General features: G+C 32.8%; 1 protein-coding gene across 7 annotated transcripts in view; it reads right to left on the bottom strand.

The window, feature by feature from the left end:
* Positions 1 to 27,234, bottom strand: part of LOC110998995 (protein pangolin, isoforms A/H/I/S) — a 112,571-nt gene that overhangs the window by 15,422 nt on the left and 69,915 nt on the right. For 5 of the 7 annotated variants that reach the window (XR_006750584.1, XM_022267832.2, XM_022267831.2 and 2 more), the window contains exons 5-7: positions 25,219 to 25,230; positions 742 to 865; positions 458 to 554 (exon numbers count right to left, since the gene is read on the bottom strand). Coding sequence is in view for 6 of the 7 variants with exons in the window: in XM_022267832.2 (XP_022123524.1) it covers positions 458 to 554; positions 742 to 865; positions 25,219 to 25,230 (233 nt within the window). In the remaining variant the exon portion in view is untranslated. The remainder of the gene's footprint in view (positions 1 to 457; positions 555 to 741; positions 866 to 25,218; positions 25,231 to 27,234) is intronic. The other 2 variants (XM_022267834.2, XM_022267829.2) reach the window with 1 other exon arrangement.

The raw sequence follows: 27,234 nt of genomic DNA, 5'->3' as shown, positions 1-27,234 counted from the left end.
AATCTCGCCATAACACTTTTGTAAAAACTGACAGAAACACTTTTAACGATTGACGTTTGACAGCTGTCAATATTGACGTATTATTAATACTTTCAAATTCAAAACTAACTGCAGTAGCTATAATACTAATGATTATTATAATTGGGAATTATATTTTTCTCAAGTTTTATAGATAGATAAACTATATTTCTGGATATGTTTCTGTGGGTGTGAACCAACGGACATCACTTGGTACGGTAAAGGAAACCATCGTGAGGAAACCGGAATGCCTTAGACACAAATACGACTGTATGAGTAAGTCACAACGACCTGTATTATAGTGTATATGGCAGCAGTGCACAGACAGGCTGATGAGAAATGCATTTTCCCCGTGAGAAAATTTAAATTTTTAAAACACATTTAAATTATTTGTATACAAATTGTATGATTAATTTTATACGTAAATAAGTATACTAACCACGAGGCAGCGACCTGTGACATCTCTGGACTAAGCATGGGGTAAGGGTACGCCCCACCTGGGAAGGGATACATTGGCGTCCGCGCCAGACCCGCCGCTGAAATAAATCAACTAATGTTAATCATATGTATGTGTTTATCACATTATAAATATCTTTGAATACAAATCAATCAATTATGAATCAAGAACTGAAACGAAGATAATATTTTTTTTAGAAATAAGAATTTATCACTCAGATAAGTCACATCAACTATTAGAACTATTAGGAATATTAAAAGACTCACCAAGTTTGGAATCTATCTGGTATGGCGGCGGGATACCCATATGCGCGGGTGGTGGTTGCCCCAACTCCCCCCCGGGACAGAATAAGGACAAACTGCTACCCGCTGGTAACCCCATTTTCCCCGCCTGAAACAAATGCATGATAATTTAAAATTATTGTAAAATATTAAAAATATTATATTTGATAATAATTAATGCGAACAGTATTTTTTATGTAACAGAAATAGTTTATTGTTTATAAGTAGAGCTCATCCCTGACTGTGAAGGCCCATGTCAAGCCCAACCCTGATTTCTCGTCGTCTATTTGCATTAAATATTAACTTGTCCCTTTAATTATATCACTGAAAATGTGTATAATTCAATGTATTACGGAAATGTATTGAATTTAAAAACCTTAGCAAAATCTCGCACAAAAATACGCGGCTCCGAAGACATTATTAGTGACATTTTAAATGTCATTAATCGGCTACCTTTGAAAATATATTTTATAAAACGCCTCGAAAAAGTTTAGTATCGAAAAAACAAATTCAACTAAATACTCCTTCGTTAATGCAGCATACAAAAATCAAAAGTCAGTTGAATTTATAAAAATGTCGCATAAATTATCAAAAGACTAAAGTTCAATAGATCGAGCTAAACATTCGAGTAATGGTGAATGCGAACAAAACCGAATAGGGGGCATAGCAAGACGCGTCATTAGCAAGTAAATTGGCGCCCGGCGTATAAATTTCGTTCCCTCCAACGCCCAATTATGCAAAATGGCGCCCAACGAGCATCATCCAGACGCGCTGCAAGTACCTCACCTCTAATTAAACTGGGTCTTCTTTTCAGCACTTTATTATGCGAAATAAACGACAGTATCGCGGCTGACACTAAAGCTTAAATTAATTATGGCTCTCATTGGGCACTGTGTGCGTTTTGTTAAACTGTTTCGAATGAAAACTGATTATAATTACGCAATAGAACTATGGAGTGAGAGGGTGAAAAATAACACTCGTAAATCGCACTGCCTCTAACACATACTTGTAAGAAGCTCTATAGCGAAAATTAATTAGAAGCAGAACTCTTTCAATCTATTTTCTGTATATGACTTCTCGAAATTATAACAAGATGTCGTGTTGTATAGTCTATGGCTCTTCATACTACGCTTCATAAATAAATCATGTAAACAGAAGCCCTAAACCCGTTTTTAATAATTGAATTTAAAACGAAACTCGTTGACAATTCCTTCGTCGCTCCTTCGCATTCTAGCAGGAACTGCTTATTAAGACAATAATTACCACGAACAAAGACTCCACTAATTAATAATAAAACACGCACAAACAAAGCCCTCCATTCACGCTCGGGACAGCGGATAAAAAAACGAAAAGAAAAAATAACCGAAACGGTGGTCGAAAAGCCTCGACATGCGAGGACGAACAAAAAAGCCCATAGACAATGATGACAGTCGAGACGCATAATGCGGGAGCAGAGCCCGTTCTTAATTTGAAAATATTTCCATAATAAGATTTGTCTATGGCGCGACTATTAACAAAAGGCCAAGCCGCTTTGTTCAAATGACAGCCTCGCGATAATTAAATACAAAAAAATTAACCCACGCAATTACTATGGCTACGATATCGTGGTCTCACAAGTTCCCTAGTTATTAGCTAAAGAACTTTACTCGTTAAAACTTGCGTTTTTGAAATTAGTAGGTTCACGTCTTTTCAGTTCTCAGCATGTATTGAGAAGGTCCCTAATGAAGGCCAGGTGGAGTGGCCGGCTATTGAAGGTACGTCAAGAGGGTAGTTATTGAAGTCGTATGAAAGCCGCGTGACGTCACCGCCACTCAAGCGACAAGCTCCAGTCGCTAATTGGAACTCGTGGCGATAGGACGCGAGAAATGTTACCTCAATCGACTAATACTTCAAATTTGAATGGGTTTGTTAACGAGCGGCCGGCTGAATGTTGCGAATGGAGTCGAGAGCGCGGTTAGCATTCGCTAACTAGGCGCGTTATACATGCTTATTTTTATTGCCTATTTCCGAGTTTGAATTTCGAAATGTCAATAATCTCTGTAGCTGTCGATGTCACAAAATTTCCCTTCAAAATGGAATTTCACGAGAGCTCCGGTTAAACGGAGCCCACACAAGCGTACGGCGTACACCCCTTTAGTTCGCCAATGCGGACGAAGTAGGGCGTAATATCTTGAGAGTTCGCCCCCGGGGTAGTGGGCGTGGAAGTAGGATGCTGCGTTGCTATGGCGACCATGTATAGGGGTGAGAGTACACGTGGCTGCGATGGTGTGGGTGCAAGGGGGAGCCTTGTGTTAGTATGAGTTAGTCTAGGTGTCAGACGACCTTGGAAGTTTTGGTCTACTTGCACTTCCCTTTTTATTTCCCTCTGTGACTGAAGAACTGACCTTGAAAAACGTGTCAGTGTAATTACGCTCTTCAATCTCTTACCTCGTTTTGTACGTACATCTGAGACTTTCAGTATTGCCTTGAACGTATTTTTTTTGTTCTATGCCTTTCTATCGTATACAAACTTTTCAACCGCAAATGGTTCAACCCATACAAGTACATCCCATGACAAAGCCGAAATCATTAATTTTCTATACTAATCTCATTCAGTATAAGCCGGAAATCTGCACGGAAATTCGTTAACGAGAAAGGCGGATCTTCGTTCAACCCAAATATGTATACGTACATTCGCAAACAATCATTTCCTCGAAAGAATTGCTTAATAAGTTAGACAGTTAGTTTTAATCGTTATCTTTTGTTTTTTTTTTAATTCTGAAAATATTACGAAGTTTATTTTCTTCTATTATTTTGACATTCATTTGATAGTATTGTGAATAAAATTTATTTAAAAAATAATACGTCGATAATAAATAGCATTCAACTTCAGCTCGTACTCCCTATGTTCTAGAAGGTTTTCAACTGAAAATAAAATACTTAAAACAAATCAATATGAATTTTAATATAATACTAACGCCTTATGCCTGAGTAAAATTTGCATAGTATCATTTCGAATTCCGCTGACCCATCCCAAAATTAATTTCGTTCGCATCCCTGTATGTATAGAGCCTCCGAGAAAGGTCAACAACCCCCAACCCTTGATACCCTTGGATTTGAATATTCTATTCCTTTTTAAGCCTCCCATTTTCCCGACTTAAACAAAAGGGAGTTTAATGTAATTTTGAATTTGCATTAAATATTTTTTGTAAAAGTTTTGAACATATAAAATTCAGATAACTTTGAGACCAGATTCTATCAGCCACTAAGATGCACTTTAAACAAGAGGTACTCATTGCTATGCTAATTAATGTATGAGCTAATTATATGTCAAGAACCAAAAAACGCCTATCAGCAAATATGAAGCTCATACATATTAAAATTATTTTTAATATGAACACATTTCTTTAACCCAAAACTCACAAAAAATAAAAAAAATGTTATATATATATATATATATATATATAATATATCAATTGGGTTTTATTGTTAAACAAAAATCTAAAACCTCACAAAAAATATTAAAAAAAAACCAATAGAAGATTCCAATTTCAATAACAAGTTGTAATGGAATATGTAGTTATATTTTAATATTGATTTAATATATATTAAATTAATTTTACTTTGAAATATTAGCAACAATACATTTTGCCTCAATAAAATATTAAATTGTAACAGCCCTATTAAAATAAAACAAAGTAATAAGTGAGTTATTAAAACTTTGTGTATATGACAAAACAGACATTTACGAATTGCGTCCAATAAGGTAAGGTTAGGTTTAACAGCACAATTTGTTTAACATACATATTTAACTTAATTATGTATCTAAGCATGATGCATGTTAGCGTAAATTTATGTAAAAATCTTACAACAAAACTATACAGCATCGTGCGAAATAGCGGTGTTTTGTTCAGAATAAATGGCTACAATATCCTTTTATACAAAACTATTTCAGGTTTTATGAATTATTAAAGTATGTATTTCTATGAGGATCTCAATTTCAGTTGAAAAATGTATTGTAAAGAAAATGTTTTTACAAATGAAAGCAGTTTCACAATGTAGATAACATGTCAGTTAATTAATTAATCAGATTTATTACAGCCTGCTTATAGCATCGTCATTTAGATTTACTCCGGGTTTGACTCCAGTGAACTAATGTTTGCTAGGCTAAGGCTATTTCACACAAGAAAGTGTCAAATAACACTACTTATAGTCTCTATTAAGAGGAAGACACTATTCTTGTGTACTATTTTTTCCACCAATTTTTAGCACTTAAGATTAACGAATTAAGTGCATGTAATATATGTGCATGTTTTACTAAATAATACTAAAAAAAATGATATATCTAAATATATAGTTTCTAGTAACCAAAACATTCAAAACCTCGGTTTAGAGTAACTGCAAGGGGTCAATTATAACGAAAAATATTAACTTAATTTAAAGCAAAATTTCACCCTGAGGAGGTTAGCTCGAAAGTTCTATGTCCCAGTCCTAAACTGTATATCCGCAACATAAATATTATAATTTGTACTATTTATCTTTTCTTTGCGTTATATACAATGGCTATACAAAGCGATATGTCACATATCGAAACTAAGAACAATTTAACGCTAAAATAAATCGTCCGCGCAGTCAGTGCAATAATCCTTGTACCAATTTATATCTTTCACAAGGGATGTATCAAGGGCAGAGTTACAATGTCGGGAATGGAACAGAATGAGCTGGCTATCAATCTCAATCTGCTAGCGCTTAACCATTGAGTCACCGAGGTACAGTTAGCATAACAATTAGCTATCAAGAATTGTCATGACTTTAGTTTAGCTGGCAGAGTACTGCCAAGTCATCAAGAGCTTTTTAACAGTTATATATGTTTGCCGAATTCACACCCAAATATAACGTCATGCAAGTCGTTATCAAATCATTTTGAAAAATATACGAGACGGCCTCTGAATTTATTAACATGTTACGAAGTAAAATATTCAAGTAAAAATCTCACTTAAATCCGGAATGCAATCAAAATAGCGCTGCCTTTGTCCGCCGAACAAGGTAACATCCGAAAATGGCATTTATTTATTGAATTTCTCTGCCGACTGTACAAAATGGTTTATTTGCACACACAAATTGTTTATTTATTTTGTCAGTATGGTTTAAGTTTTATTGAAATATACTTGTTAAGTATTTCGTACGCGCGTTCGTTGCATTTCTTCGGAGCATCCTGCCAAGGATAGCTATCACAGGAATTTTGTATAAATGCTTCGAAATGAAATTTGGGCTCTATCACATATACATAAGGATCAAAGTTGTATGAAGTTTATTTATAAATCAGTGTGAGCGATTGTCTCCTCTGCTAATCGTAAAAATTCTCTCCGGTTCAATTACTGAGTGTGTCAGATACGATTCGGTTTCAATGTGTACTTTGTACTGGGTAACAATGTTAAAACAGTCCTGGTGAAACAGCCATATTCTTAAGATTCTTGACAGGCGTATGGCTTAGCGGAATTGTTGGGTTTAGTGAGTCCATACTGCACCTCACGTCCAATCCCCATACTCCCCGCGTCACGCACAAGAATAAGGTCCTTTTACTGTGTCCAACCTAGGGCGTTTGCTTGTGGGGTTATACAGGGTGTGTACAGCTAGTGATTCCCATAAGGGAACAACAACGCAACAACTTTGTTGCTTATAAAAGCTACAAAGTTGTTGCGCCACGGAATATAAGAGACACATTTAAAATTGCTAAAAAACCTTAAGCTTGTTTAAAGAATTTTTTTTTGGCAATTATAGTAAAATTACTAATATAAATAAATAAAATAATACTAAATAAGCATTAATCCTACATAATGAATGTATCGAAATAGTTCTTCAAATAAAACTGAAAACCGCTAATAGGCAACATTTATCAAAATGCTATACAAAATAAATCATAGACACTAATTGATCGACAATAAATATCACAATAATAACATAATTGACATGAACGGTCACATGTCAGGGGGCATTTAATAGACAACTAGAAGAGGTTAATTTCCCTAATAAGCATGTCCTTAATGGCTAGTTTCTATATTAAACGAAACGTTTGTAGTGCAATGACCAGTACAAATTTACCAGTTTAAATATTTTTGTTTATACTAATGTCTCATCATCGGAAAAAATTGGGTAAAAATATGGCAAGGCCTAGTCAGAAGACCTGACCGACAGAACTGGTTGCTAAAGAAAATATTAATTTGACGTTAAATAAAAAAAAATTCGAATGTCTAATAGATCATTGCTTCACAGTTGGTGTTTTAAAACGAAATTGATTACATTGGAGAGATCGCAAAGAGCTCTGTTAAAGATGATGTTTTTCTCGAGGAGAAAATCTTATCACCCGAAAGTTGTTTAGCTTTAGATGTATCCTTAGAAATTATACTATACAAACCTAATGAACTTTAACAATGCACTTTTGGAAACCTCAAAGTAAATTTTCGCACCACCAATTCAGCTTTACAATAAACATAAGAATATAGATAAGTTATTAATTAAACAATAATTACCAATTGTGCACTATGAAGAAACTGTTTACTGTATGTATAATCTAATCATTTTTAATTTCACAAGGCAGTCGCTTTTACATCCGTCCTTTCTTAAATTATCACAGTAATTCACTTCTGGTGTGTACAAATATTTCTTTATATAATTCTAGCAGACTCGGCCAAGCGTTGTTGTGGCTAAGTTTTTGTTATATTCAAGGGAAACGGTAGGAGAACTCATGTGAAACGTAGATAGCTTTTGTGTAACGTTAGTACTTTTAACACAGCGCCATCTGTTAGAAATGTATCAAATATTTGCAATAAAATAATATTGCGGGTATAAATTGAGATGTAAGCTATCCTATCTTTAAAGTTAGATCAAACTGCACACGATGTGCAAATTTAATTGATATCGGTTCGGTAGTTTAGGAGTCCATCGCGGACAAACAATGTGACACGTGGTATATTAAGATTTTTCTCGCCTGGTAAGTTATAATTACATACGTTTGATGAGCGGAGTACCCTGATGTAAAGTTCTCCCTAGACTTAGTTCAGGGGCTCTAATACCTGCTAAAACAATGTAAATTGATATTGAATAAAGAAATATTGTATAAAGTATACCTGCAATAAATTTTTCAGCGCAATAATCGTGAGAAAACAATAATGTGACAAATGACAAGTGTCTGAAGCCGTTTAACTAAAATGGGGACAATTAAACCACGACACGTCAAAGGGTTAATACACGGTTGTCTGCGTGTAATGAGGTCCTATCGACCGGTGTAATTGAGGGTTAGATTGGTTTTTAGATATTCTATAAGACCATTCCTGATAGAAAATTCCTGTTGTTAAATTAAACTTGATTAAACTGTTTTAAAAATTATGAATTTTGAGGTACCAGCTAAATAAAGTCATTATCTATTGATTAAAGAGTCTAGGATTTCTTGTATGTGATAAGCAATCCGGAAAAAAACAGAAAATATAAATATATCTATACCTTACCCAACGTTGCTTAAAAATTTTAAACTACATATTCATAGAAATAAATAGGTCAAATTGCATGCTTCTGTCACTTTTCACCATAGCATAAACGAAATTTGAGAGAAAGTGACAACATTAAAAGTAATATAGTAGTACCGTAGTAGTAGTAGTACCGTATAAAAGTTACACTATCGGCATTCATAGCAAATTAATATTCTTTAGCCCAGTTAACCCCGTTTAATCGCATAAATATAAAATACTAAATATCGAACGTGTAATGAACAGGTGGAGGGTAACCCTGCATGTGACGCGGCGCCCGCGGCGTCACTTCAAAGGAATATAAATGTATGAATTGTTTAGCGAAAATCCACCCGCGGGCGGAGGGACCTTGTGCATGACGGCGTTTAGAAAATGTTTAGCCTTGCTTGTTATTGTAACGAGGTATATATTGATTCGGCCTTTCGAGCTGAGCACTATTGCCAAATAAAATTCCCGACCACGGCTTTTACAGTTTTACTATAAGCCTGTTAGGTATAAACAGCAAAGTTTAATTGGATTGAATTATACTTTCGACTTTATTTCTAATATAAAGAATTAATTTTAAAGCTCATATAGCTATATACAGCTTTTTTTTCTATATGTTTAATAATTTGGTTAATAAATAAATAAAGCTGAATACATTTATGAAACGGATTTTCGGGCAAGTGGTTTTCTGACATAGAACTCGTCTATTTTATAAATGGAAACTGAAACCAAATAGATAATACATAATATTACACATACGCAACCTTTTTTAATAGGCAAAATAAAAAGATACTGGCAGCCAATATGAGCCAACATCAAAAGGAAAAACTAATGTGATGGTAGACGTCATTTCACCGTAAAATATTAACGGGGGCCGGGGAGACCGCGCCCTATTATTTCAGGGTTATTAATACTTGTTAATATTGGGTAATGCCCGTATTTATTTGCAACGATTTTTATGTTTCTTGTAAAGTTAACAAGCTTGTAATCGTATAGGTTATATGAATGTTTCAAGTACGTTTCTATATATTCGGAAATAATCTTTTATAAAAGGAAAGGAAAATGATATTAAAATATTGTTGTCAACTGTAAATTGGAATCACGTAAATATGTCGGTATTATGTTGTATCAAGCAAACATTAAATGTTTGTTGCAGTAACAGCCTATATAATAAATAAATATTAAGCAATACAATATTCTTAACCTAAATAATAATAATAATTAAAAATTAAATTGAAAATTCAAACAAATTTAAAAATTGGATCCGTAGCAGTGTACCCTGTTTGTGTCTTTCATTGTATTTTAATTAATGAATTACACTTATAAATTAATTTTTACTTTCGATCGAAATTTAAAAGAAGCTGGAATATTGATCTTCCTCTTGAGTGAAGTCAAAACATCTACCAAGTCCGATCAGGCTGTTCTACGCTGGATACAATGTGCCCAACATATAACTTATCAAGACAGTCAGCTCAATCATTATGGTTTGAGCAAATGCATTACTTCCACAAATTATTATTATAGCCCATACAACAAAAACGGATGCGAGAAATCGCGTTATATTGTCGCAAAACAACGCTGGGTGGACATTAATAAATCATCAAGATAAGTGGTGATGTTAACCAGCTAATCCGGCTTTAATTACTCCTCATTACGACTTTCCCATAGCAAAAACGGCGTCCATAAGGTTCGTATACGGTAAGGTTCGGTCGCAATATTTCTATTTTAATTACAACCGTCGATATCAGCAGATTCCTGTCTTGCCTACTCGGGAGCCGGCTACTAGTGCTGGGATGGTGTTGTCGATAAATCTCAAATCGACAGTTGTTGCTGGACAACAATATTTCAGATCGCAGTGATGATTTAACTTCTGACATCATATGGCCATAACGTGAACAATTGTCATCTTCGAAACTAAATTAAATATTATTTTCGTGTGGTGACAGCCAGCAACCCACTACTCCACTAGCATTCATCAAAGGCTGTTAAAAAATGTATTTTACGTTTAAGCATAAAATATATACTTTAAATTAGTTTAAAATTACGTTTTCTTTCGATATAGGGTAAGAATTACTTAAACGTAAAATAAACGTTTGCTTATTTGATAAATTTATTTAAACCTGTCTGACAGCAATGCAATAAATAAAGCTGAATTGTCAAATCAAATCATTTCAACGATAATTCCAATAATTATATTCATTAAATATTGGCCGCTTAATGTGCATGTTTATCTTAATGTGCGAAAGTTATTAATGCAAATCGTTTTCGCAAATCGTTGCACAAAAACAGAACGACAATTAAGTATCGATATCGATGAAATTAATTCAATCACCGAATCTAACACTATCTAACACAAACAAGACTCGGTAACGAGGTGAAATATTCACATCGCGAGATATACAATCAGTTTTGTAGTTGTCTCTTTCGCGCTCAGTGACTTAGATGCTGGTGTGGAGGGAAAGGAAAAGGATGGCGCGTGCCGGCGGCACCTACAAAGGGGTCGAGTTCGCTTTGATCTCGCCGCCGCGCGTGCGTACGGCCATCGGAGCCTGTGTGAGTTTATGCAGATGAGACGGAGCTGAGAATTTGATAATTGCAAAGATTTATATGTGGCGAACGATTTGGTTATTGAAATGTTTGAATTGTTAATCTTGTTGGCGGATTTCGTTAATTTGCACTTTCTATTTGTCTATGCTTTTATTTAAGAACATGACTTGTATTAGAAAAAATTATTTTATTTTGACTTACTTTTCCTTTGTCATAGAAAGATGTGTTACTTCAGTTATTTAACCTAACATTGGCAATGTTACAAATACAGCTCATCATAAAAAGGGCAAACCAAATGTTAGTAATCTGCGCACACTTGAAGCCAAAATGAACTCTTTAGTTTCTGGCGCACTCATAAATTATTTATTTATTTCGGAATCCTTCAGCTAACATAAATAAATAAATAAATATATATATATATATCTTAATATATATATTTCTTGTGTGCGTGTGTATGTGACTGAACTCCTCCTAAACGACTGGGCCAATTTTGATGAAATTTTTTGTGTGTGTTCGTGGAGATTCGAGAATGGTTTAGATTCACAATTTTGTCCGCTGGACAATGTTTTTTTTAATTAATTAGTAGTTGTTGATTTTGGAATGTTTTACATTGGATCCGACAGACGGCGCTACCATCGCACTGTCAAATTTTAAATAATATTAGAATTTTAATTTTAGTCTGTCCCGAAATTAAAAAAAAGTTTTGTTATCATTGTGTTATTGTAGACCATGTGCTGGATCGTTAGATATTGTCATAACATTTGAATAATAATTTTCATCAAGTGGTTAAAAAAAGTTTGAAATTTTCAAATTAAAGACGTATAGACAGGACATCGTCTGTCGGATCCGCTAGTATATATATATATATGTATATATATATATATATATATATAACATATATATAATTAGAAACAAATACACTGAAAATACAGCCAAAGATGGAATACATTTTACTACAAAAAGGTTCAAAGATTAACAAATGGGAACAAACAAAAAGTATATACACATAGTGGAGGTCTTAGTTTCATAGCTTACCCAGTCTCTGAATAGCAGGGATTCTGGTGTTGGTTTCGGGAGCAGGGGTTCGAAAAAAAGAAGAACTCCCGTTCTGTTTTTAATGGTGGACTTTATTTTTGAACTTGGTAGTAAATTATGCAATCGAATAATCAAACAAAATCTAAGTTTGTCGAAGACAAAGTAACTGGTATTAGCAAGTAAACAATAAATATTTCCATTGAAACAATGTATTTCCCAAGGTGTAAGTTTTCTTTGTCTATGGACTTATAATAAATTGCGAATTTCTTTTTAACTACAGGAAAACTAAACAAAAAGCGAGAAAATTACGAAAGGCGCCGATTTCCCTGTCCATTGTCGTTTGTGTTTTTTTTTTCATCTTATTTAGCGCTTTGTCGGCGAGCCCTTTGAAGTTCCGCCCATGGGGGTGTCACAAATTGCGTCATGCTCGTATTTTGTAGCGTAAACACGATTACCTTTACCACTTGTCGCGAAACGAATCGAGATAACTGTGAGTTTCGTCAGACTTAAGAAGAATTGCTAATAAGAGCGGAGACCTGAAATATTGTTTCGTCATTTAGAGTTCTCGTGAATGTTGGAGGTTTGTGTGTTTAACACATATTAACTACGTACATATGTTTTAAGTAATACCTATTGTAGTAATCATGCTTCGGAAGTCACCTCTTACCTCTTCGTTTATTAATAAATTGTTGTAATTTATATGAACTTCCTTTTAAACTGGGTTCCAATATGTTTGTCCAAAAATATTAACTGTCACTATTCGCAAGTTTTATTGAAACATGCGAAGCGAGTCCCGCAGACGATATAATCAGAAATATTTAAATCGAGAACAAATAGTAGGAGCAGTAATCTACGCGAGTTTAGAGCTAAGCGTGTGTTGTGAGATTTGACAAGTTGGAATGTCAACAGCCTCTGACATTGCAATATTATGATTTCAGCGGAAAAACATTTTTTTCATTTCAACAAAAACGTGACCAAAATTGAAAACATACCCCAGTTCCGGGATTACTGTATTCAAACAATGAATAGCCATCGGCTATGTTATACGTTTTATAATTATTAATGTGTTTCAAAATAGGGTTCTGTGATAGGTATAGACTGATAATATGTACTATATTACGACAATACTTGTCTATGGCAATTCCAAATTCTGAGTGGTTGAATCCTTTGGCCTAGATTCGTAGGGTCTCTTGGCATTTTTATATGTAGTTCTTCTATAGTTATCTTATCTTATATAGTTTTGTTATATTTAAGAAAAATATTGTATGTAACGTTGGTCCCACAAATAAATTATTAATCAGTAGGTACTTATTTTTAGTGTCATTTCAATCACGCTAAAGTCCTCTAGGAAAAACGAAACTTTGCTTTTTTACTGTAAAACAGCCAGTATCTAAATGCCCCCGGTGTTCGTTCTTAATATTTAAATCATATTCTGATTTTAAATTTGAATGCTAAAAATAAAAATGTCACAGTTCACATTAAGAAAATCTATAAATCATACTCGCCCACGAGTTAACAATAAAATAAAGGCGTCCAGTAAGTCAGAATTGCCAAATAATGTTACACAATAAATCATATATTTTTATGTATTTTAGACTGGTTTTAATTTTAGTTCTTAGAAATTTTTTGGTCTATTGATGACAAATATATGGTTATTATTATTTATCTTAGGCAATTTTCTTCTAACGGTAGATGATAGTATTCTGGGTTACACACACACACAAGCCACCCCGTACGGCAGTAGTGTATTTAATATTTATTAATATTTTTTATATCAATATTTTATTGTGTATGTCCCATGATTGTGGGTACGTTGCCGGCCATTGAGTGACTAGTAGGTATACTCTTTCATTAAATACTGGTAGGCGATTCCACATGTTGTGTTGGCAAAGCAATGAAACTTTGTCTAGAGAACACAGGCTCTTAAAACAACTGTTGAGGACGACTCTTGATCATCTTTCTGGCTCACATAGCGTACCTGGGGCTTCGGCTTTTAGCAATATAAATATTGGTTAGGTAAGTATGCATAGAAGGCTAGTCATCATGCCTTGGACGTAGGATATCTACAAAACTACAAATACGAATCGAGACTAACCTGTATGTCAAAAACGCGTTGGTTTAGACACACGGAAGTCATACTTAGCGCTGTATTAACTCAGAATATATACTTAGTTAACTAAGTATTGCATAAGTAGTTGCAACTCAAATGAACGTAACAAAATACCCAAGTACCCTTTATCAAATGATAAATGCAAAATCATAACACTTCATCGATTATAAATTATTAAAAGCAGCCTCGAGGGGCACTTCACGAAAACTAATAGATTGTTCATATAAATATGTTACATATAATAAATCTAGACAAGAATCTTCAAAGCGAAATTTAAATATAACTGTCATATGAAAGAATTGATGTCACCGTACCGACGAATTAATTTTAACAGTTGAAACGATTTGTGAAAATAAAACGCGATGACAGACCGGTTCTCTATCAACTATTCTTAGGGAGTTAACGTTTAAATATTTCTCGTAATAAAACAACATTTAATAGATATCGCCATTAAAACCCAAAACTTACAGAAATTTAAAAATGAAATTAAAAGGTCCCTTAAGAATGTATAATTAGTTCGTATAACTATGTCCACCACCGGTATAAAAACAAAACAGTTAGTGAATCTATCACATTATTATACTTCCCGACATCTATTTAAATCATCCTTCAAAAGCTATATTAAATCTGGCAAAAATAATCAGCAAATTTCTATAAGTTAATGACGAATTAAAATCCTTAAGCTTAAGTTATCAATACCTATAATAAAAGCCAATTTCATATACTTTACATTTACATATCTATGACCTCATTCAAGTATCTGTGCGCCCTTCTACCATTTCTACCATGTCTGTAGTTTCCTTATTCTGGTCTATTCAGCTTTTCAATTGTCTTCCTCTTTTGAGTTTATTGTAACTTGGGCACCAGTTTAAGCTAGATATAAGAGTGCAGACAAAACTTTCCTCTCGAAAGAAGCTCTCATACTCCAAAGGATATCCGACGCGGCTTAAGATCCAAGGGACCATTTTTCTCGGGCACGGAAAATTAAACATCGCGGACTACAAAAATAACTTGGTAATTCGAGTGGGACGTTACCTAATTATATAATAATTATTATTTATAACTTGACTGAATATAGTGTGGCTTGTAGACGAATAGAAATTAACACTTTCTTCGTCCATCTCTAACAACTGAAGATGGCGTGTTATGTAATCGTGCCATTGATTTTTTTAAGTAGTATTTATCAAAATTTTCTGTCTGAGAAAATGTAGATTAATACATAATTTTTTTTTATATTACTGACCACAGATGTTGATCAATAAATGGTATAAATATTCATAATAAGCTGAATCTATCGGAACGCAAATAAACTGGTGATAAACTTAATTACGCATAATTCGAATAGATTTATCGCTTTTAAAATTCAGACCCAGATTCTAATACCAGAACAAAGTTAGTATAACGACCTCTTAGATTTTATGGTGAGACATTAAAGTGAGCTTTTTAAACCGAGATTTTTATAAGTTCATTGATCGACCACAATAAAGCGTTTAAGCGATTTCGGCATAATCACTAATGAATTTCAACGGGAATTAACTTTTAATTATGTTTACGTTATGACCTGATTTACTAAGTTTGAACTTGGGAAAAGTTTTACAATAATGTTATATTTGTATACAAAAGTTTGTATGTGCTCAAATACGTAAAAATAATTTGACAATTGAACTTATCTGAATATTTAGATTCCACTAAATAGTGAGAAACCACAGATTAATTCGAAATTCAAATATAAATCCTATTCAATTACTGGCTACTAGCATCTATAGTCTATGGTAATGGTTAATAAAGTATGGCCGATTAGTTCCCGCGCACAAGTGTTCATGCTAATTCATTGCTTCACTATTAAATCACTTTTAATGATCTCATAGCAATAAATAACAATATTGAGTGCGTTTAATATTATAGATCAAGTTCGAACATTTATAATGAAGTAATAAGTTTGCATAGTTGAGTAGGAATTGCCTCGTGTATATTAAAAAAATATTATACTCAATGACTTATTTGTGACGTACTTGATTAGTACTCCCGACACTAGTAGTAGACCCCCCGTAGTGTGGGAATGTGAATTTTGTCAAAACCTATTTCTGTCACGAAAAAAGTTTTTATTAATATAGGAACTGACTTCTTTTCATTAACAATATTTTTTTATTAGATCTTTAAGTTTAACATTAAACTTGCATCATTAACCAAAGTGCTTAGATCCTCAATTTTCTAATTGATCATTATTCTTCAAACGACCCAATTAGGTTCAATCAATCCAAAACTCATACTGGTATTTTATATGACAGTTATATACTATTTATGAGATGATTAGGAAACTTAATCAGTAGTATGAGAAACTTTTTTTATTAGTGCTATAAATTAAACAGAATTTAAATGTATAATGTAACGGAATTTTAACTAAATGATCTAATAATTTAGGTTTGTTATCGCTTTTTCGTGTGTCTCGTTTTAAATAGGTTATGTTGAACGAAGTAAGACACATATCTAAGTTATATAGAAATTTTAAATATTTGTTTTTACTGACAGAATACTAAGCTAATTCTTTGTCCACTAGCGTCTAGTAGCTCGAGCAAGTTTGACAGAAACTTTCAACTGACGTTTGACAGCTGTCATTAGTGACATAATTATTTCAATACTAGACATTTTAAATCTATAACTGAATAAGGTATACGACACTAATAATTATCATTATTTATATATAATAATAATAATAATTGGAAATTCAATAGATAGATAAAATATATTTCTGGCAATGCATCTGCTATATGGAAGAGCAGTATTCGCCTAGTGGCTTCATTATGGAGTCCTGAGGTAATAGGTTCGATACCCGGCTGTGCACCAATGCACTAAGTTTTAGTGCGAATTTAACACTCGCTCATACGACGAACATAGCGAGGAAATTCGTCGGTTTGTCAGCTCAAGAAGGTTGATCACTTGTCTATTAGAAATGATCATGGAACAGATACAGAAATCTGGGGTTCAGACCAAAACGGTAGCGCGACTATTAATCTTGGAAGCATTGCTAAGAGATCACTGAATAAGTTATGTAGGTAATAAAGATACTCCACAAAATAAATAAATTAATAAGTGCATAATATAAAATAATTTCTTTAAAATTTCCTTGTAAGTTTTTATTAAAATGAAATTGTTGTCGATGTTTTCTTGTGTAAATAAATCAATAGACATTCTCGTGGTCTTTCAAACGTATTAAATTTTTGTATGTATGAAGTAGTACCAACCCTAACACAGTATAAATAATGTATTAATCGTTGAACTGGTTAACTTTAAATTCCATTAACATACAGTACTTAAGTTACATGGAAACGTCTAGTAATTTGTATGTATGGTTAGGTTTGACCCATTCCTCCATAGAGATAATAAACGGCGGCGCACACGCATAAATCTATTCAAGATCATTCTATTTTTAAAATAATTATGAAAGATTAGAAACATTAAAGACTCAACAGGTTGGTTGATTAATGGATGTTGTAAATTATTGTCTGCGATTGTATTGTTATAAGTTTTTTCATTTTTAATTGCCATGGATTCCTTCATGGGTATCCGGGGACGGGATATAGCAAATTTTACTGCTTATATATAAAAAAATATAATGTAAAATAAATCAAAGTTAAAATTCATTTATTCATATAGGTAACATAATGTACACTTATGAACGTCAAAAAAAAAGAAATATTAAATGAATCTAATTTTACATTTACTGCCAGTTCTCAAATAAATACACTTCAGAACTTATAAAATAAGACAAGGGATATAAACGGGCGGTTGTACTGCCAAAAGCAGTCTCTTCTAGACAAGTGAGGGTATCAAGCAAAAAAAAATTCCAGCCGGTATTTAAGAAACTATTATTGTAATGTTTACAGACCAGTATAATAATTGGTATGCTCTTATCTTTTCTTTCAGTCGAATTGGTTCGGAAACACCTCGGAAATTTCATATTCTGCGACGTCCGATGATGAAACTCAATGCAGATTTCAGTTAAGCTTGTCGATCAGGCGTAGATAATCCGACAGTAAAAATCGTATTGCAAACTAAATAAAATAGTTAGTCTACTCTATAAATTCGTTGGTCGTCGCGTGTATTTCGGAAACGTTTGATCTCGCCGAGCTATAATGAGGCGGGCTGTAACTAGCTCAAATTGTGCCTCGCCGTCACCGATTTTACTTGTCTACGACTAATTTGAAGCCAAATTTAAAAGACCTGGTGAGAGGCGGATCTTTTAATTATCGACCCGTTGTGGATCTAGATATATAACATATATAAAAAAGCGTGCAGTGGTCAATTTTGTATGTCCGGACATATACGGACTATTAATGGTACAGTTAAATTTTAATACATTATGAGCATAAAAAATCTACTGGACCGATTTGTAAAATTCTTTCACCTTTAGCAACCGACATTATACCTGATGAACAATAAAGTAAAAAGTGAAAAGTGAATAATAATGTAAAGAATATTTTCAAAAAAGTTTGGGATAAGTGTATAAATTTTTACAATTAAATTGAAAGTAAATAATACTGGTAAAATCTATCTCATATTCTGCGAAAATTATTGATAATAGAACCAATTGATGTAGGTTCTACAGTTCTATAGAAGGCATTAAAATAAACTTGTATATAAAAATTTATTTACTTTATTGTAATTTGAGTTTAAAAAAATAAATCATCTCTTTCTTCGGTCGGTAGTTTATTAAGCTGAGCATAGTGGTCACGATGGAAACTTCTGTAGCGGACTATAATATGTTTCCAACGATTTCTGTCAACATAAACTTGTCTTTTAAAAGTCTTCAACTATCTCACTTATGACAGTGTACAGTTTTGAGGACGATGAGAATTTCACTTGATCCATCTAGTAGGCCACGTGATCTTTTGCATTTTTTGTATGATACAAGTTCTCATCGCCTCTGCGCATACATCTTGTACTATCAAAATATGAATTGTTGTGTCGACATATGGTAGATAGTACGTATGCGAAGTTTGGGCAAAATAATTTTATTGGTACGCTTCTGGTGAATAAAGTTAATAACGGTAAATGGGAATAACGCAAAGAGACCGTACACGGTGTCAAACTATTCTTTTTTAAATAATGTTAAAAATATCTATGAAATTGAGGAATGTCCATCGATCATTAGAGACAGAAATAGCTTAGCAATTAATATGACGTCATGTCTCGTTACGTCAGTGTTGTTATTACGTTCATAGAAACTGCAGTGGTTTTAACATCAATAACAAAATTAAAATTATCAAAGCTCACAAGGATTTGTGACTTTATAATTATTGAATTCTTGTACCGAACTCATCTCAGATACGTTAATTGTTCAAAGCCATTTTCGTTATAAATGGGCCGGCCTGAGAAATTGTCTGTAACGCAGAATTCCCGGTAAAAGCATCGATTACATAACATCGGACTAACTAATACTTTAGAAAAAGTTCAGAATTTTTGAACTTGGCAATAATTTATACAATTATCAAATATTACCCCCTAAACGATTCATGATAATATCATAATTTGCATTCAACTAATCATATCTAACGCGCTCCCTTTGATGTTTGACTTTTGACCCTGTTTTCATATGTCGTGTTTCGTGATCGATTGTTTCTGATATGCACGGAGACATGTTGTTAAACATTTTAATTGTGAATTATCCTTTCGATATATATAGGAAATTATATGGTTAAGAACAGTTCCGCCGTCTTTATGTATATTAAACTACGCAACAGATAATTTTCTAGAATTTTTATACGATCAATATTTTATTAGAAGTATAATATTGTTCTTTTTTTTAAAGAATTTATATATAATTAATATAAAGTCACTTTGTACGATTACATAGATTCAATGTGTGCTCTTATATATATATATACATAGAACTTGGAATTTCTGGGTTTGTGTCTGGGCCTCATGCCCCAATGGAGTGCAACATATGCAGATAAAACCAATGTTTTTAATGAATAAAATTCCAAACAAAGAACCTTATAAAATACGAAAAAATCTAGTATTCAAATGGCCAACGTAAAAGTGTTAAATTCGCGCTTTATCTTTATTTCTTTAAATTCAGTTACGTTTTTCCGATCCTTTGATATGTATATTGGGTTCACAATTTTCTTTTTTTACTAAACTTGGTATGAATTTGACGTGAGCCTATTGCGTCTGTATTTTATTATTCTATTATCCACGTTATGAAGGATGGAACTATCTAAATAAGCCTTCTTAATGAAAACGATGTAAAAAAATACAGAAATCGTCTAATCGACACCTATTTTTCATCAAATATGGTACTTCCGACTACCACACAAAGTTTTGGCATTCTGTGGATAGTGTTTTTCCATTTATTATAATTGAAATTCAGGCTTTAGATCCCGGTAAACGTTGAAAAAATAGGTTTTAAGAGACTGACTTTCATTTATTTTATTAAGGGCGTCAAAAGTATTTCCGCTAAGTACTAAGCTTTGAAATAACCTTATCTCTTTATTTTATTAGTCTGGACTCCACGGATTTTGTCCTTAACTAGACTCCCAAAATTATCATGTTAACTTTAACCAACGATCATACTAACCACTGGTTAATATGATAATAAATGAAAAAAACGGAAGACAAAAACTGTTAGTTTCTAAAGCATTATTGAACCAGTATAATATTGGATTAAGCTATGAAATTCAGAGTCCGACAAAGCGTGTCACTTGCATCTAGCCGTCTATCATTAAATGGAAACAAAGCAGGGTGGCGCGCTAGGCTTCTCTTGCAGGCCACTTCAAAGAACTCCCCCCTCCCCTGAATTCACCCAGCTACACCCGGATGTAATTGTTTCAAGCTGGGGTCGAATTGACGTGTTGAAATGCCAGTTTGGGTTTCAAGTATAAATCTACGTAAAAGTAATATTTATATGATCTTATAAAAGTAGAGAAATGTTAAAGCAGTTGCTTGGGTTGCCTTTATTGGTGATCAAGCATTTTTTGTAAAGTCTATAGTTTATGTATTTCAAGTTTTGTGGTATTAGTAGAGGCTATTCATTTTGTAGCATAACCTTACCTTAATCTAACTTTTAGGAAATATTTTGTCCTTCAAACACTTTTTATGTACCTTTTAATGTAGATATTAGAACTTAGGTAAAATAGTGCAATTAGACTAATTCATTTTTTTTATTATTAAACAACAGGAAATCTAGTTTATTATCAGAATATTACTTCTGTGTTATAATTATGTGTAAAATTTTAGTTTTGGACACGTATACACATTGCTTAGTTGTGCCAGACTGTAACCAACTTTATAAGTAGGCGAAAGATAGAATTATTTGTATAATTTTAAAATCAAAATAAATTTACAGACATAATTTATATATAAAAACCGTTTACGGCGACATCGTTTAGAACAACATACAGGTTATATTGACCAAAACCAAATCCCGGCTGAATTCTATTGTATTAGGTTCTTAACGTCCTCGGCTGTTGCAACTATCGGTTTTTACGACCAAATATGAGTCGTACCTTCACTATTGTTATAACAGATTTTAATTGAACATATATCAGTTATTTTTTTTTATATATTGCATGAGCGAGACATTTCTGCTTACAAAGGCTTTTTCGTTTTCTGGTACTCATTAGAGCGTCTTAAAAATCATCAATATAACTTTTAGCAATAACAAGCGATTAACTGTTGTGCATGAGTGGTCAATACAGTGTGCATGAGTGGTCAATAAAGTGTACATTTCTGTTTTGGTCAAACACCTGATTTATCACAGTAACGAGTTATCATTCGAAGTTTAAAATGACTTGACAGTTGTATCTTTCAAGCTATCTATCTATCATTAAAAGCAATTTTTCGAACAAAACAATACATCAATATTCATACTTCATAGACGCGCCACGTGGCGGGAGAGGGTGATAGCATACCCGTCTCTGTCATGTACTTTTTTAATTTAGAAATCTCGCCCCTACTTAAAATTCGAATACACACACCGGAGTTCCACATTATATTGTTTGAAAAATTACTCGGATATCGTTATATTAATAATTCTCTAAGGTTTCTTCGACGCTGGTGGGCTATATTTATGACTATTGTATGTTTTTCTCTCACGTATTGTGTTTATAACATAGAGAACTTTGGCATTTTATTACGAGTCAAATAAAAAAAGTATTATTTTGATAGTGTTGAGGTTCATGTTTTTTATTGTTGCAAATTTTAGCAAGTAGGTAATCATTTAAGCATGATGTTTAATGAATTAGTTAATTTTCATGCCGACCAATAGATGGCGGTGCAACAGCACTTAAAATGTGATATTATTTTGGTTAGCATGTTATAGATATTGGCGGTCCATTAATCTAAAGTGTCTATTTGAGCTAACTAGGTCTATTATTAATCTCTTCGCAACTCCCAAAAGAGCTTGTAAAGTAATTTTGTCTCGGTCCTTCGAGCCGGAAAACAACCTATATAGGTATTAGGTTATTTTTATATAACATAATAATAAACTTACTTATAACTTAGTAAAAATATCATAAAAAATATATCAATTCTGAGAAGTCGACGATTGGATAGCCAATCATTACGAATCAATCAAAATGATAGCAAATTTTAAACAGCACCTGTTTTAAAGGTGCATTTTTAACCCAAAGCGCGGTCTAAACATTGTTGCCACATAATTAGCCCAATACATTGCAAATCACGTAATCTTCAGTAATTGTGCATACACCTCGTTTTATCGCCTCAAGCGTCGTTATTAAATGCGGTTTATTTCTCCCTTTCAGATCTACTTAGCATAAGTACTTAGAGGCGACCATCTCTTATAATAGGTTTTCATTTAAAGACGCTATCTACTACCTAAATTTAATGCCCAATCACTATAAACCTTTAGCTATCTAACTTTACTTAGATTGATAATTATTTGTTCTATTATTAAAGGCTTATGGACTGTTCAGTTCGTAAAAGTGCACTTTTAAGATTCAATAATATTTTAGGGGCAAGTCAGACCGGTTTTCTGGAAAAAAGTATATATGACGAATATTCTATCTATCTCTGAACATATTTATTAAACATTTAACCAGATTTATCTCTCTCTAAAGCCCCTTATATGCGTATATCTCTTATCGTTTTCAAAAACCCCTCAGTTAAGCCAAATGTAATTGGTGAGGGGATGTAGTATTTTATTTAGTTAATTAATAAAACCTAATTCAAACAAATCCAACTATTGATACATTGAGGGTTGCTACTTTGATAATTTAGTTTAAAAATCAAAATATGTACTAATATCAACATGGTTTTACTATAGTTTTTATTAGTTTTAGACACATGCAGTGAGTAGTCTTGTCTTTAGTCAGTATAGTTTACTTATTGATTTATTTAAATATGTTCTAATAAGGATATTATGTGCTATATAACTTTGAACAGGCGATTTGATAGTCTGTGCTCTATGAATGGTTATATCCGTATTAAAATTAGGACCTATAACTTAGAACATGGGCGAATGTTGAAATGTCTACATTTTATTGTTTAGTATTTATGTTCTTATAACAGGTATTTATGTCATCTGACAAGAATGGTTTACCCTCTAACGTTGTCTGGCATTGTAAGACACCCTGTCTTACAATGCCATTATTATGTGAAATTCTGTAGTAAATAAATAATGGTCGAAAAGGTCCAGTATAATTTAAAATAACACGTATGACAGTGAGATAATAAATTCAGCTCACGCACAGCCCTGCGTCAAGTACTCAAGGGTCCAACTTCGATTCCTATTGTGTCACCACTTGTTTTTTAATATTGGGGTAGTTTTACATTATACCATTGTTCGACTGTTTGTACGACATCCGTCTGAATGGATGGGACATGGGACATTTTGGGGTCATTATTCCTTAGGGTCAAGTACCTTACGTAATGATTATGAATGATTTGGGTTGGATATTAAATATAGTATATTGTTGATTGAAATTTATTACTTAATACCGTTATTTTTATTTAAGAAAAAAATATTGGAGAGAAAGATAAAAACACTATTTCTTAAAAGTGTAAGTAATATTTTTAAATTTAATTATTTGACAATTTTCGAGATCACGAAGATCATTTCTTTAAGCAACGAAGCGAAGTCACCTGGTACGTGATTGGTTATTAGAACCTTTTTTTATTATTTTTGTTTTGTTTCCGTGGCCTTAAATTAAATAATATTTTTAATATATACAATCTTGGAAAGACAAATAGTTTGTATATATCTCTATTTTTTCCGATTGGTCTCGGGCCAGTTAACCGACATCAAACAATGGAGTCATTAGCTGTGAATAAAATATTACTTATTGTTTGTTCATTGTTCCCTCCCGCGCTTTTGGTAGCACGATGATAACCTTTTCTATAGCTGTGAACCGTGACTCTGTCTATGTATATTTTTTTCTATGAAAAAGACAGCAAACGACAGTTTGTGGTTTAGACATTTGGACAGACAATTGATCCATAATACACCGTCAAACGATTGCAATATTTTGAAAGACAGTGGTTCTATTTCCGGTAAATAATTGTTACAGTCTTCTCATAACAAATTAATACAGCACTTTAATACTCTTAAAAACTTTAAAAGTGATATAACGTTTGAAAATTTAAACAAAATAAAATATTAATAAAACGACTGAACGCCTTTGACCCAAGCCAATGTTTTTCAAACTATCAATAAAGTGACATACAAAAGAACAATTAAAAACAGTTCTAACGTTTGCTCTTAGCGCGATGCGAGGTTGGAATGAGCCGCGTTTTAATTAAACCTCACCGGAAGGCGCAACGCCATCTTGCGGCCGCGTTTGACAAATTGGTACGCCAGAGTGACGCGCAATTTTCCCGCTCTTTTCCCGACCATTGTTCGCTTTCCCCCGACAAAATGAAAAGTCGTGCTCCTATTTATTTATTTCTTTTTTTCGGTTGTTATTTTGTTCATTTCTCACTATCGAGTTTTGTTCGAATTTGACAGTAGCATTACATCTGTCATGGGTCGTTTTAAATAAAGCTTTATTCTCGATTGTTCTATATTCTTTCAACAATGCTTTTGCAATTTCTTTGTAATACTTTATTCTTCGCTGAAATAAAGCTATTTGGATTTTTTCCAAACAATACCATTTAAAGAAGAATCGTTTTTATGAATTTGATATCAAGTTAATTGATTTTATATATATACTCTCTATTATGAAAAATATATTCCCTTAAATTTATTTCCTATGAATACTTTCGACATTATTTAGTTATCTCTTTTTTACAAATACATATAACCTTTACTTATAAATTTGCACTTACACCAAAACATACCTGTAACAAGAAAAAATATTCATTAATACACATTGAAATATTAAGTAATTTTCAAATTAAATTTATTAAAATAGAATATAATTTACACCTTGTATTTGTTCCATTTTCAAATCTGTCAAAAATAAAACACTATAGTTCTTGTAGCGCGAATAAAAGCATAATCGCGAATCAATTTGCTCCCATGTTAATCAGTAAATATAATTTTCTACCGTGGGCGTGGTTGCTACCGACTTAATATGGCCGCCAGTGAAGTGCTGTCATGATCTACGATCTGACATGCGAAGTTTTTTTATATTACTTGTTATTTGTCAGAGCATGGGTGTCTGTGGTGCGAATTTTTTCACTTGACTTGTTTATTACATAGTATATTATATATATTAGATAGGTCAAATATTAAGCTAAAGTATGTAATCTGTTTAACGCAAATAATGCTTATCTTAATCTCAGAGCTTACTTATATACTATTAACATGTAACTATCTGGAAAACTGTCTCTGCAATGAAATTTTTCTCTCTTGAAGGTTTTATTTCCCTTAATAAATTGGAAAAAATAAAAGAACAAAGTCCGTATTCGAGTATTGACGTTAGCAACACAGATAAAATATGCAAACATCACTTAAATATTATAATGTACACAACACATAATTATAAAGAACAAATAAAAATAATTAAAAAGAAAATTATCTATAACCGTATCTATACAATACATGGTACTCTTTATAAAAGTTTTTGTAACATTCGTAAATCATTGAAAGCCTTAAAGTTATCGTTAATAAATTGTTCACAGTATTACTCCATAAATACGATTTCTGTTAAATCAATGTTTTCCGATCTTCACCTAGATTCAAAAGCACAGTTTATACACTTACCTAAATCGCACTCACCCAAATCTTCCTTCAAGACACTGAATTTTTCATGCGTCGCAAAGGCTTTTAAGATTGCAGGTGCATACGAAATGGGCGGGAAGTGCTTTGACGTTTCGACGAATACTCAAGTCTTTTAATGCTTTTCTTAAACATTGTATGGTACTTATAGGTTTTTAGTTTTATCATTGTTGTATATGTTTTTGAAATAAAGTTATGGGTAAATATATTCTTCAAATTCAGGTATTTGTTTTTTTATGTGAAAGAAGGAAATATTTGATGATATACAAATTTTAAGTAGTGAGCAGTGTCTAGTGGCTGCAGCGTGCGTTTCTCAAGAAGGCCATCGTTCAAATCTCGGCTGTGCACCAATGGAATTTATAAGTCCGCATATAAAAATCGCGAGTAGTGAAGGAAAATATAGTTAGGAACCGCGTGGCTTTGACCGAAAAATTATCGGTATGTAGCAAGCAGGCTATACACTTTTTGTTTATTTTTTTTTTATATTCGAGGTGAAAATGCATTTGCGCATCCCTGCCCTAAAAAGTTCGTCTTGGGCCTCGACCCATACCTAAATCTCTGACTGGGTGAACAATACCCACTAAAACCGCCTTGAAAAGTTCCAGCAGGCTGTTCACCTACTTAAAAAGTCTTATGAACAGATACTATGTTAGCCTCCTTATTAGAGTTTTTTAATTTGAAAATTAGATTTTTAATAATTATCTCATAACAAAACATCAGACGTACACAAACCAAGATATTTCATGGCAGATTTAAAATGCCACAAAAATTATAGCTTCATACAAAAGAAAATTAATTTAAACGAATATAAAAATGTCCTAGGAGCTAGACTAAAGAACAAAGTCGCACTTAATTTAAATAACTTGCAATTTCCGCTGTAACTGCATGTCTTATGAATTTTTATATTTCATTAGGAGCAGTTAAACATAACTGTGCAGATTAACTGAACAATTTTTGTTACCTATGAAAGTTTATATTAATATAAAATTTTAATTGAGAAAATATTGCACTAAGAATCTTATAGATTCTTATATTTCTATATCTGTTTCGTGAACAATTGTTCTTTTTTTTCTTTTCAATAGGCGAAACGCCTACTGTACCTGACACGCCTTTAATTTTTC

The sequence above is a fragment of the Pieris rapae genome, chromosome 13 (genome assembly GCF_905147795.1).
Source record: "Pieris rapae chromosome 13, ilPieRapa1.1, whole genome shotgun sequence".
NCBI lineage: Eukaryota > Metazoa > Arthropoda > Insecta > Lepidoptera > Pieridae > Pieris > Pieris rapae.
The sequence above is the reverse complement of the archived record's forward strand: the minus strand, read 5'-3'. Positions and strand labels throughout refer to the sequence as shown.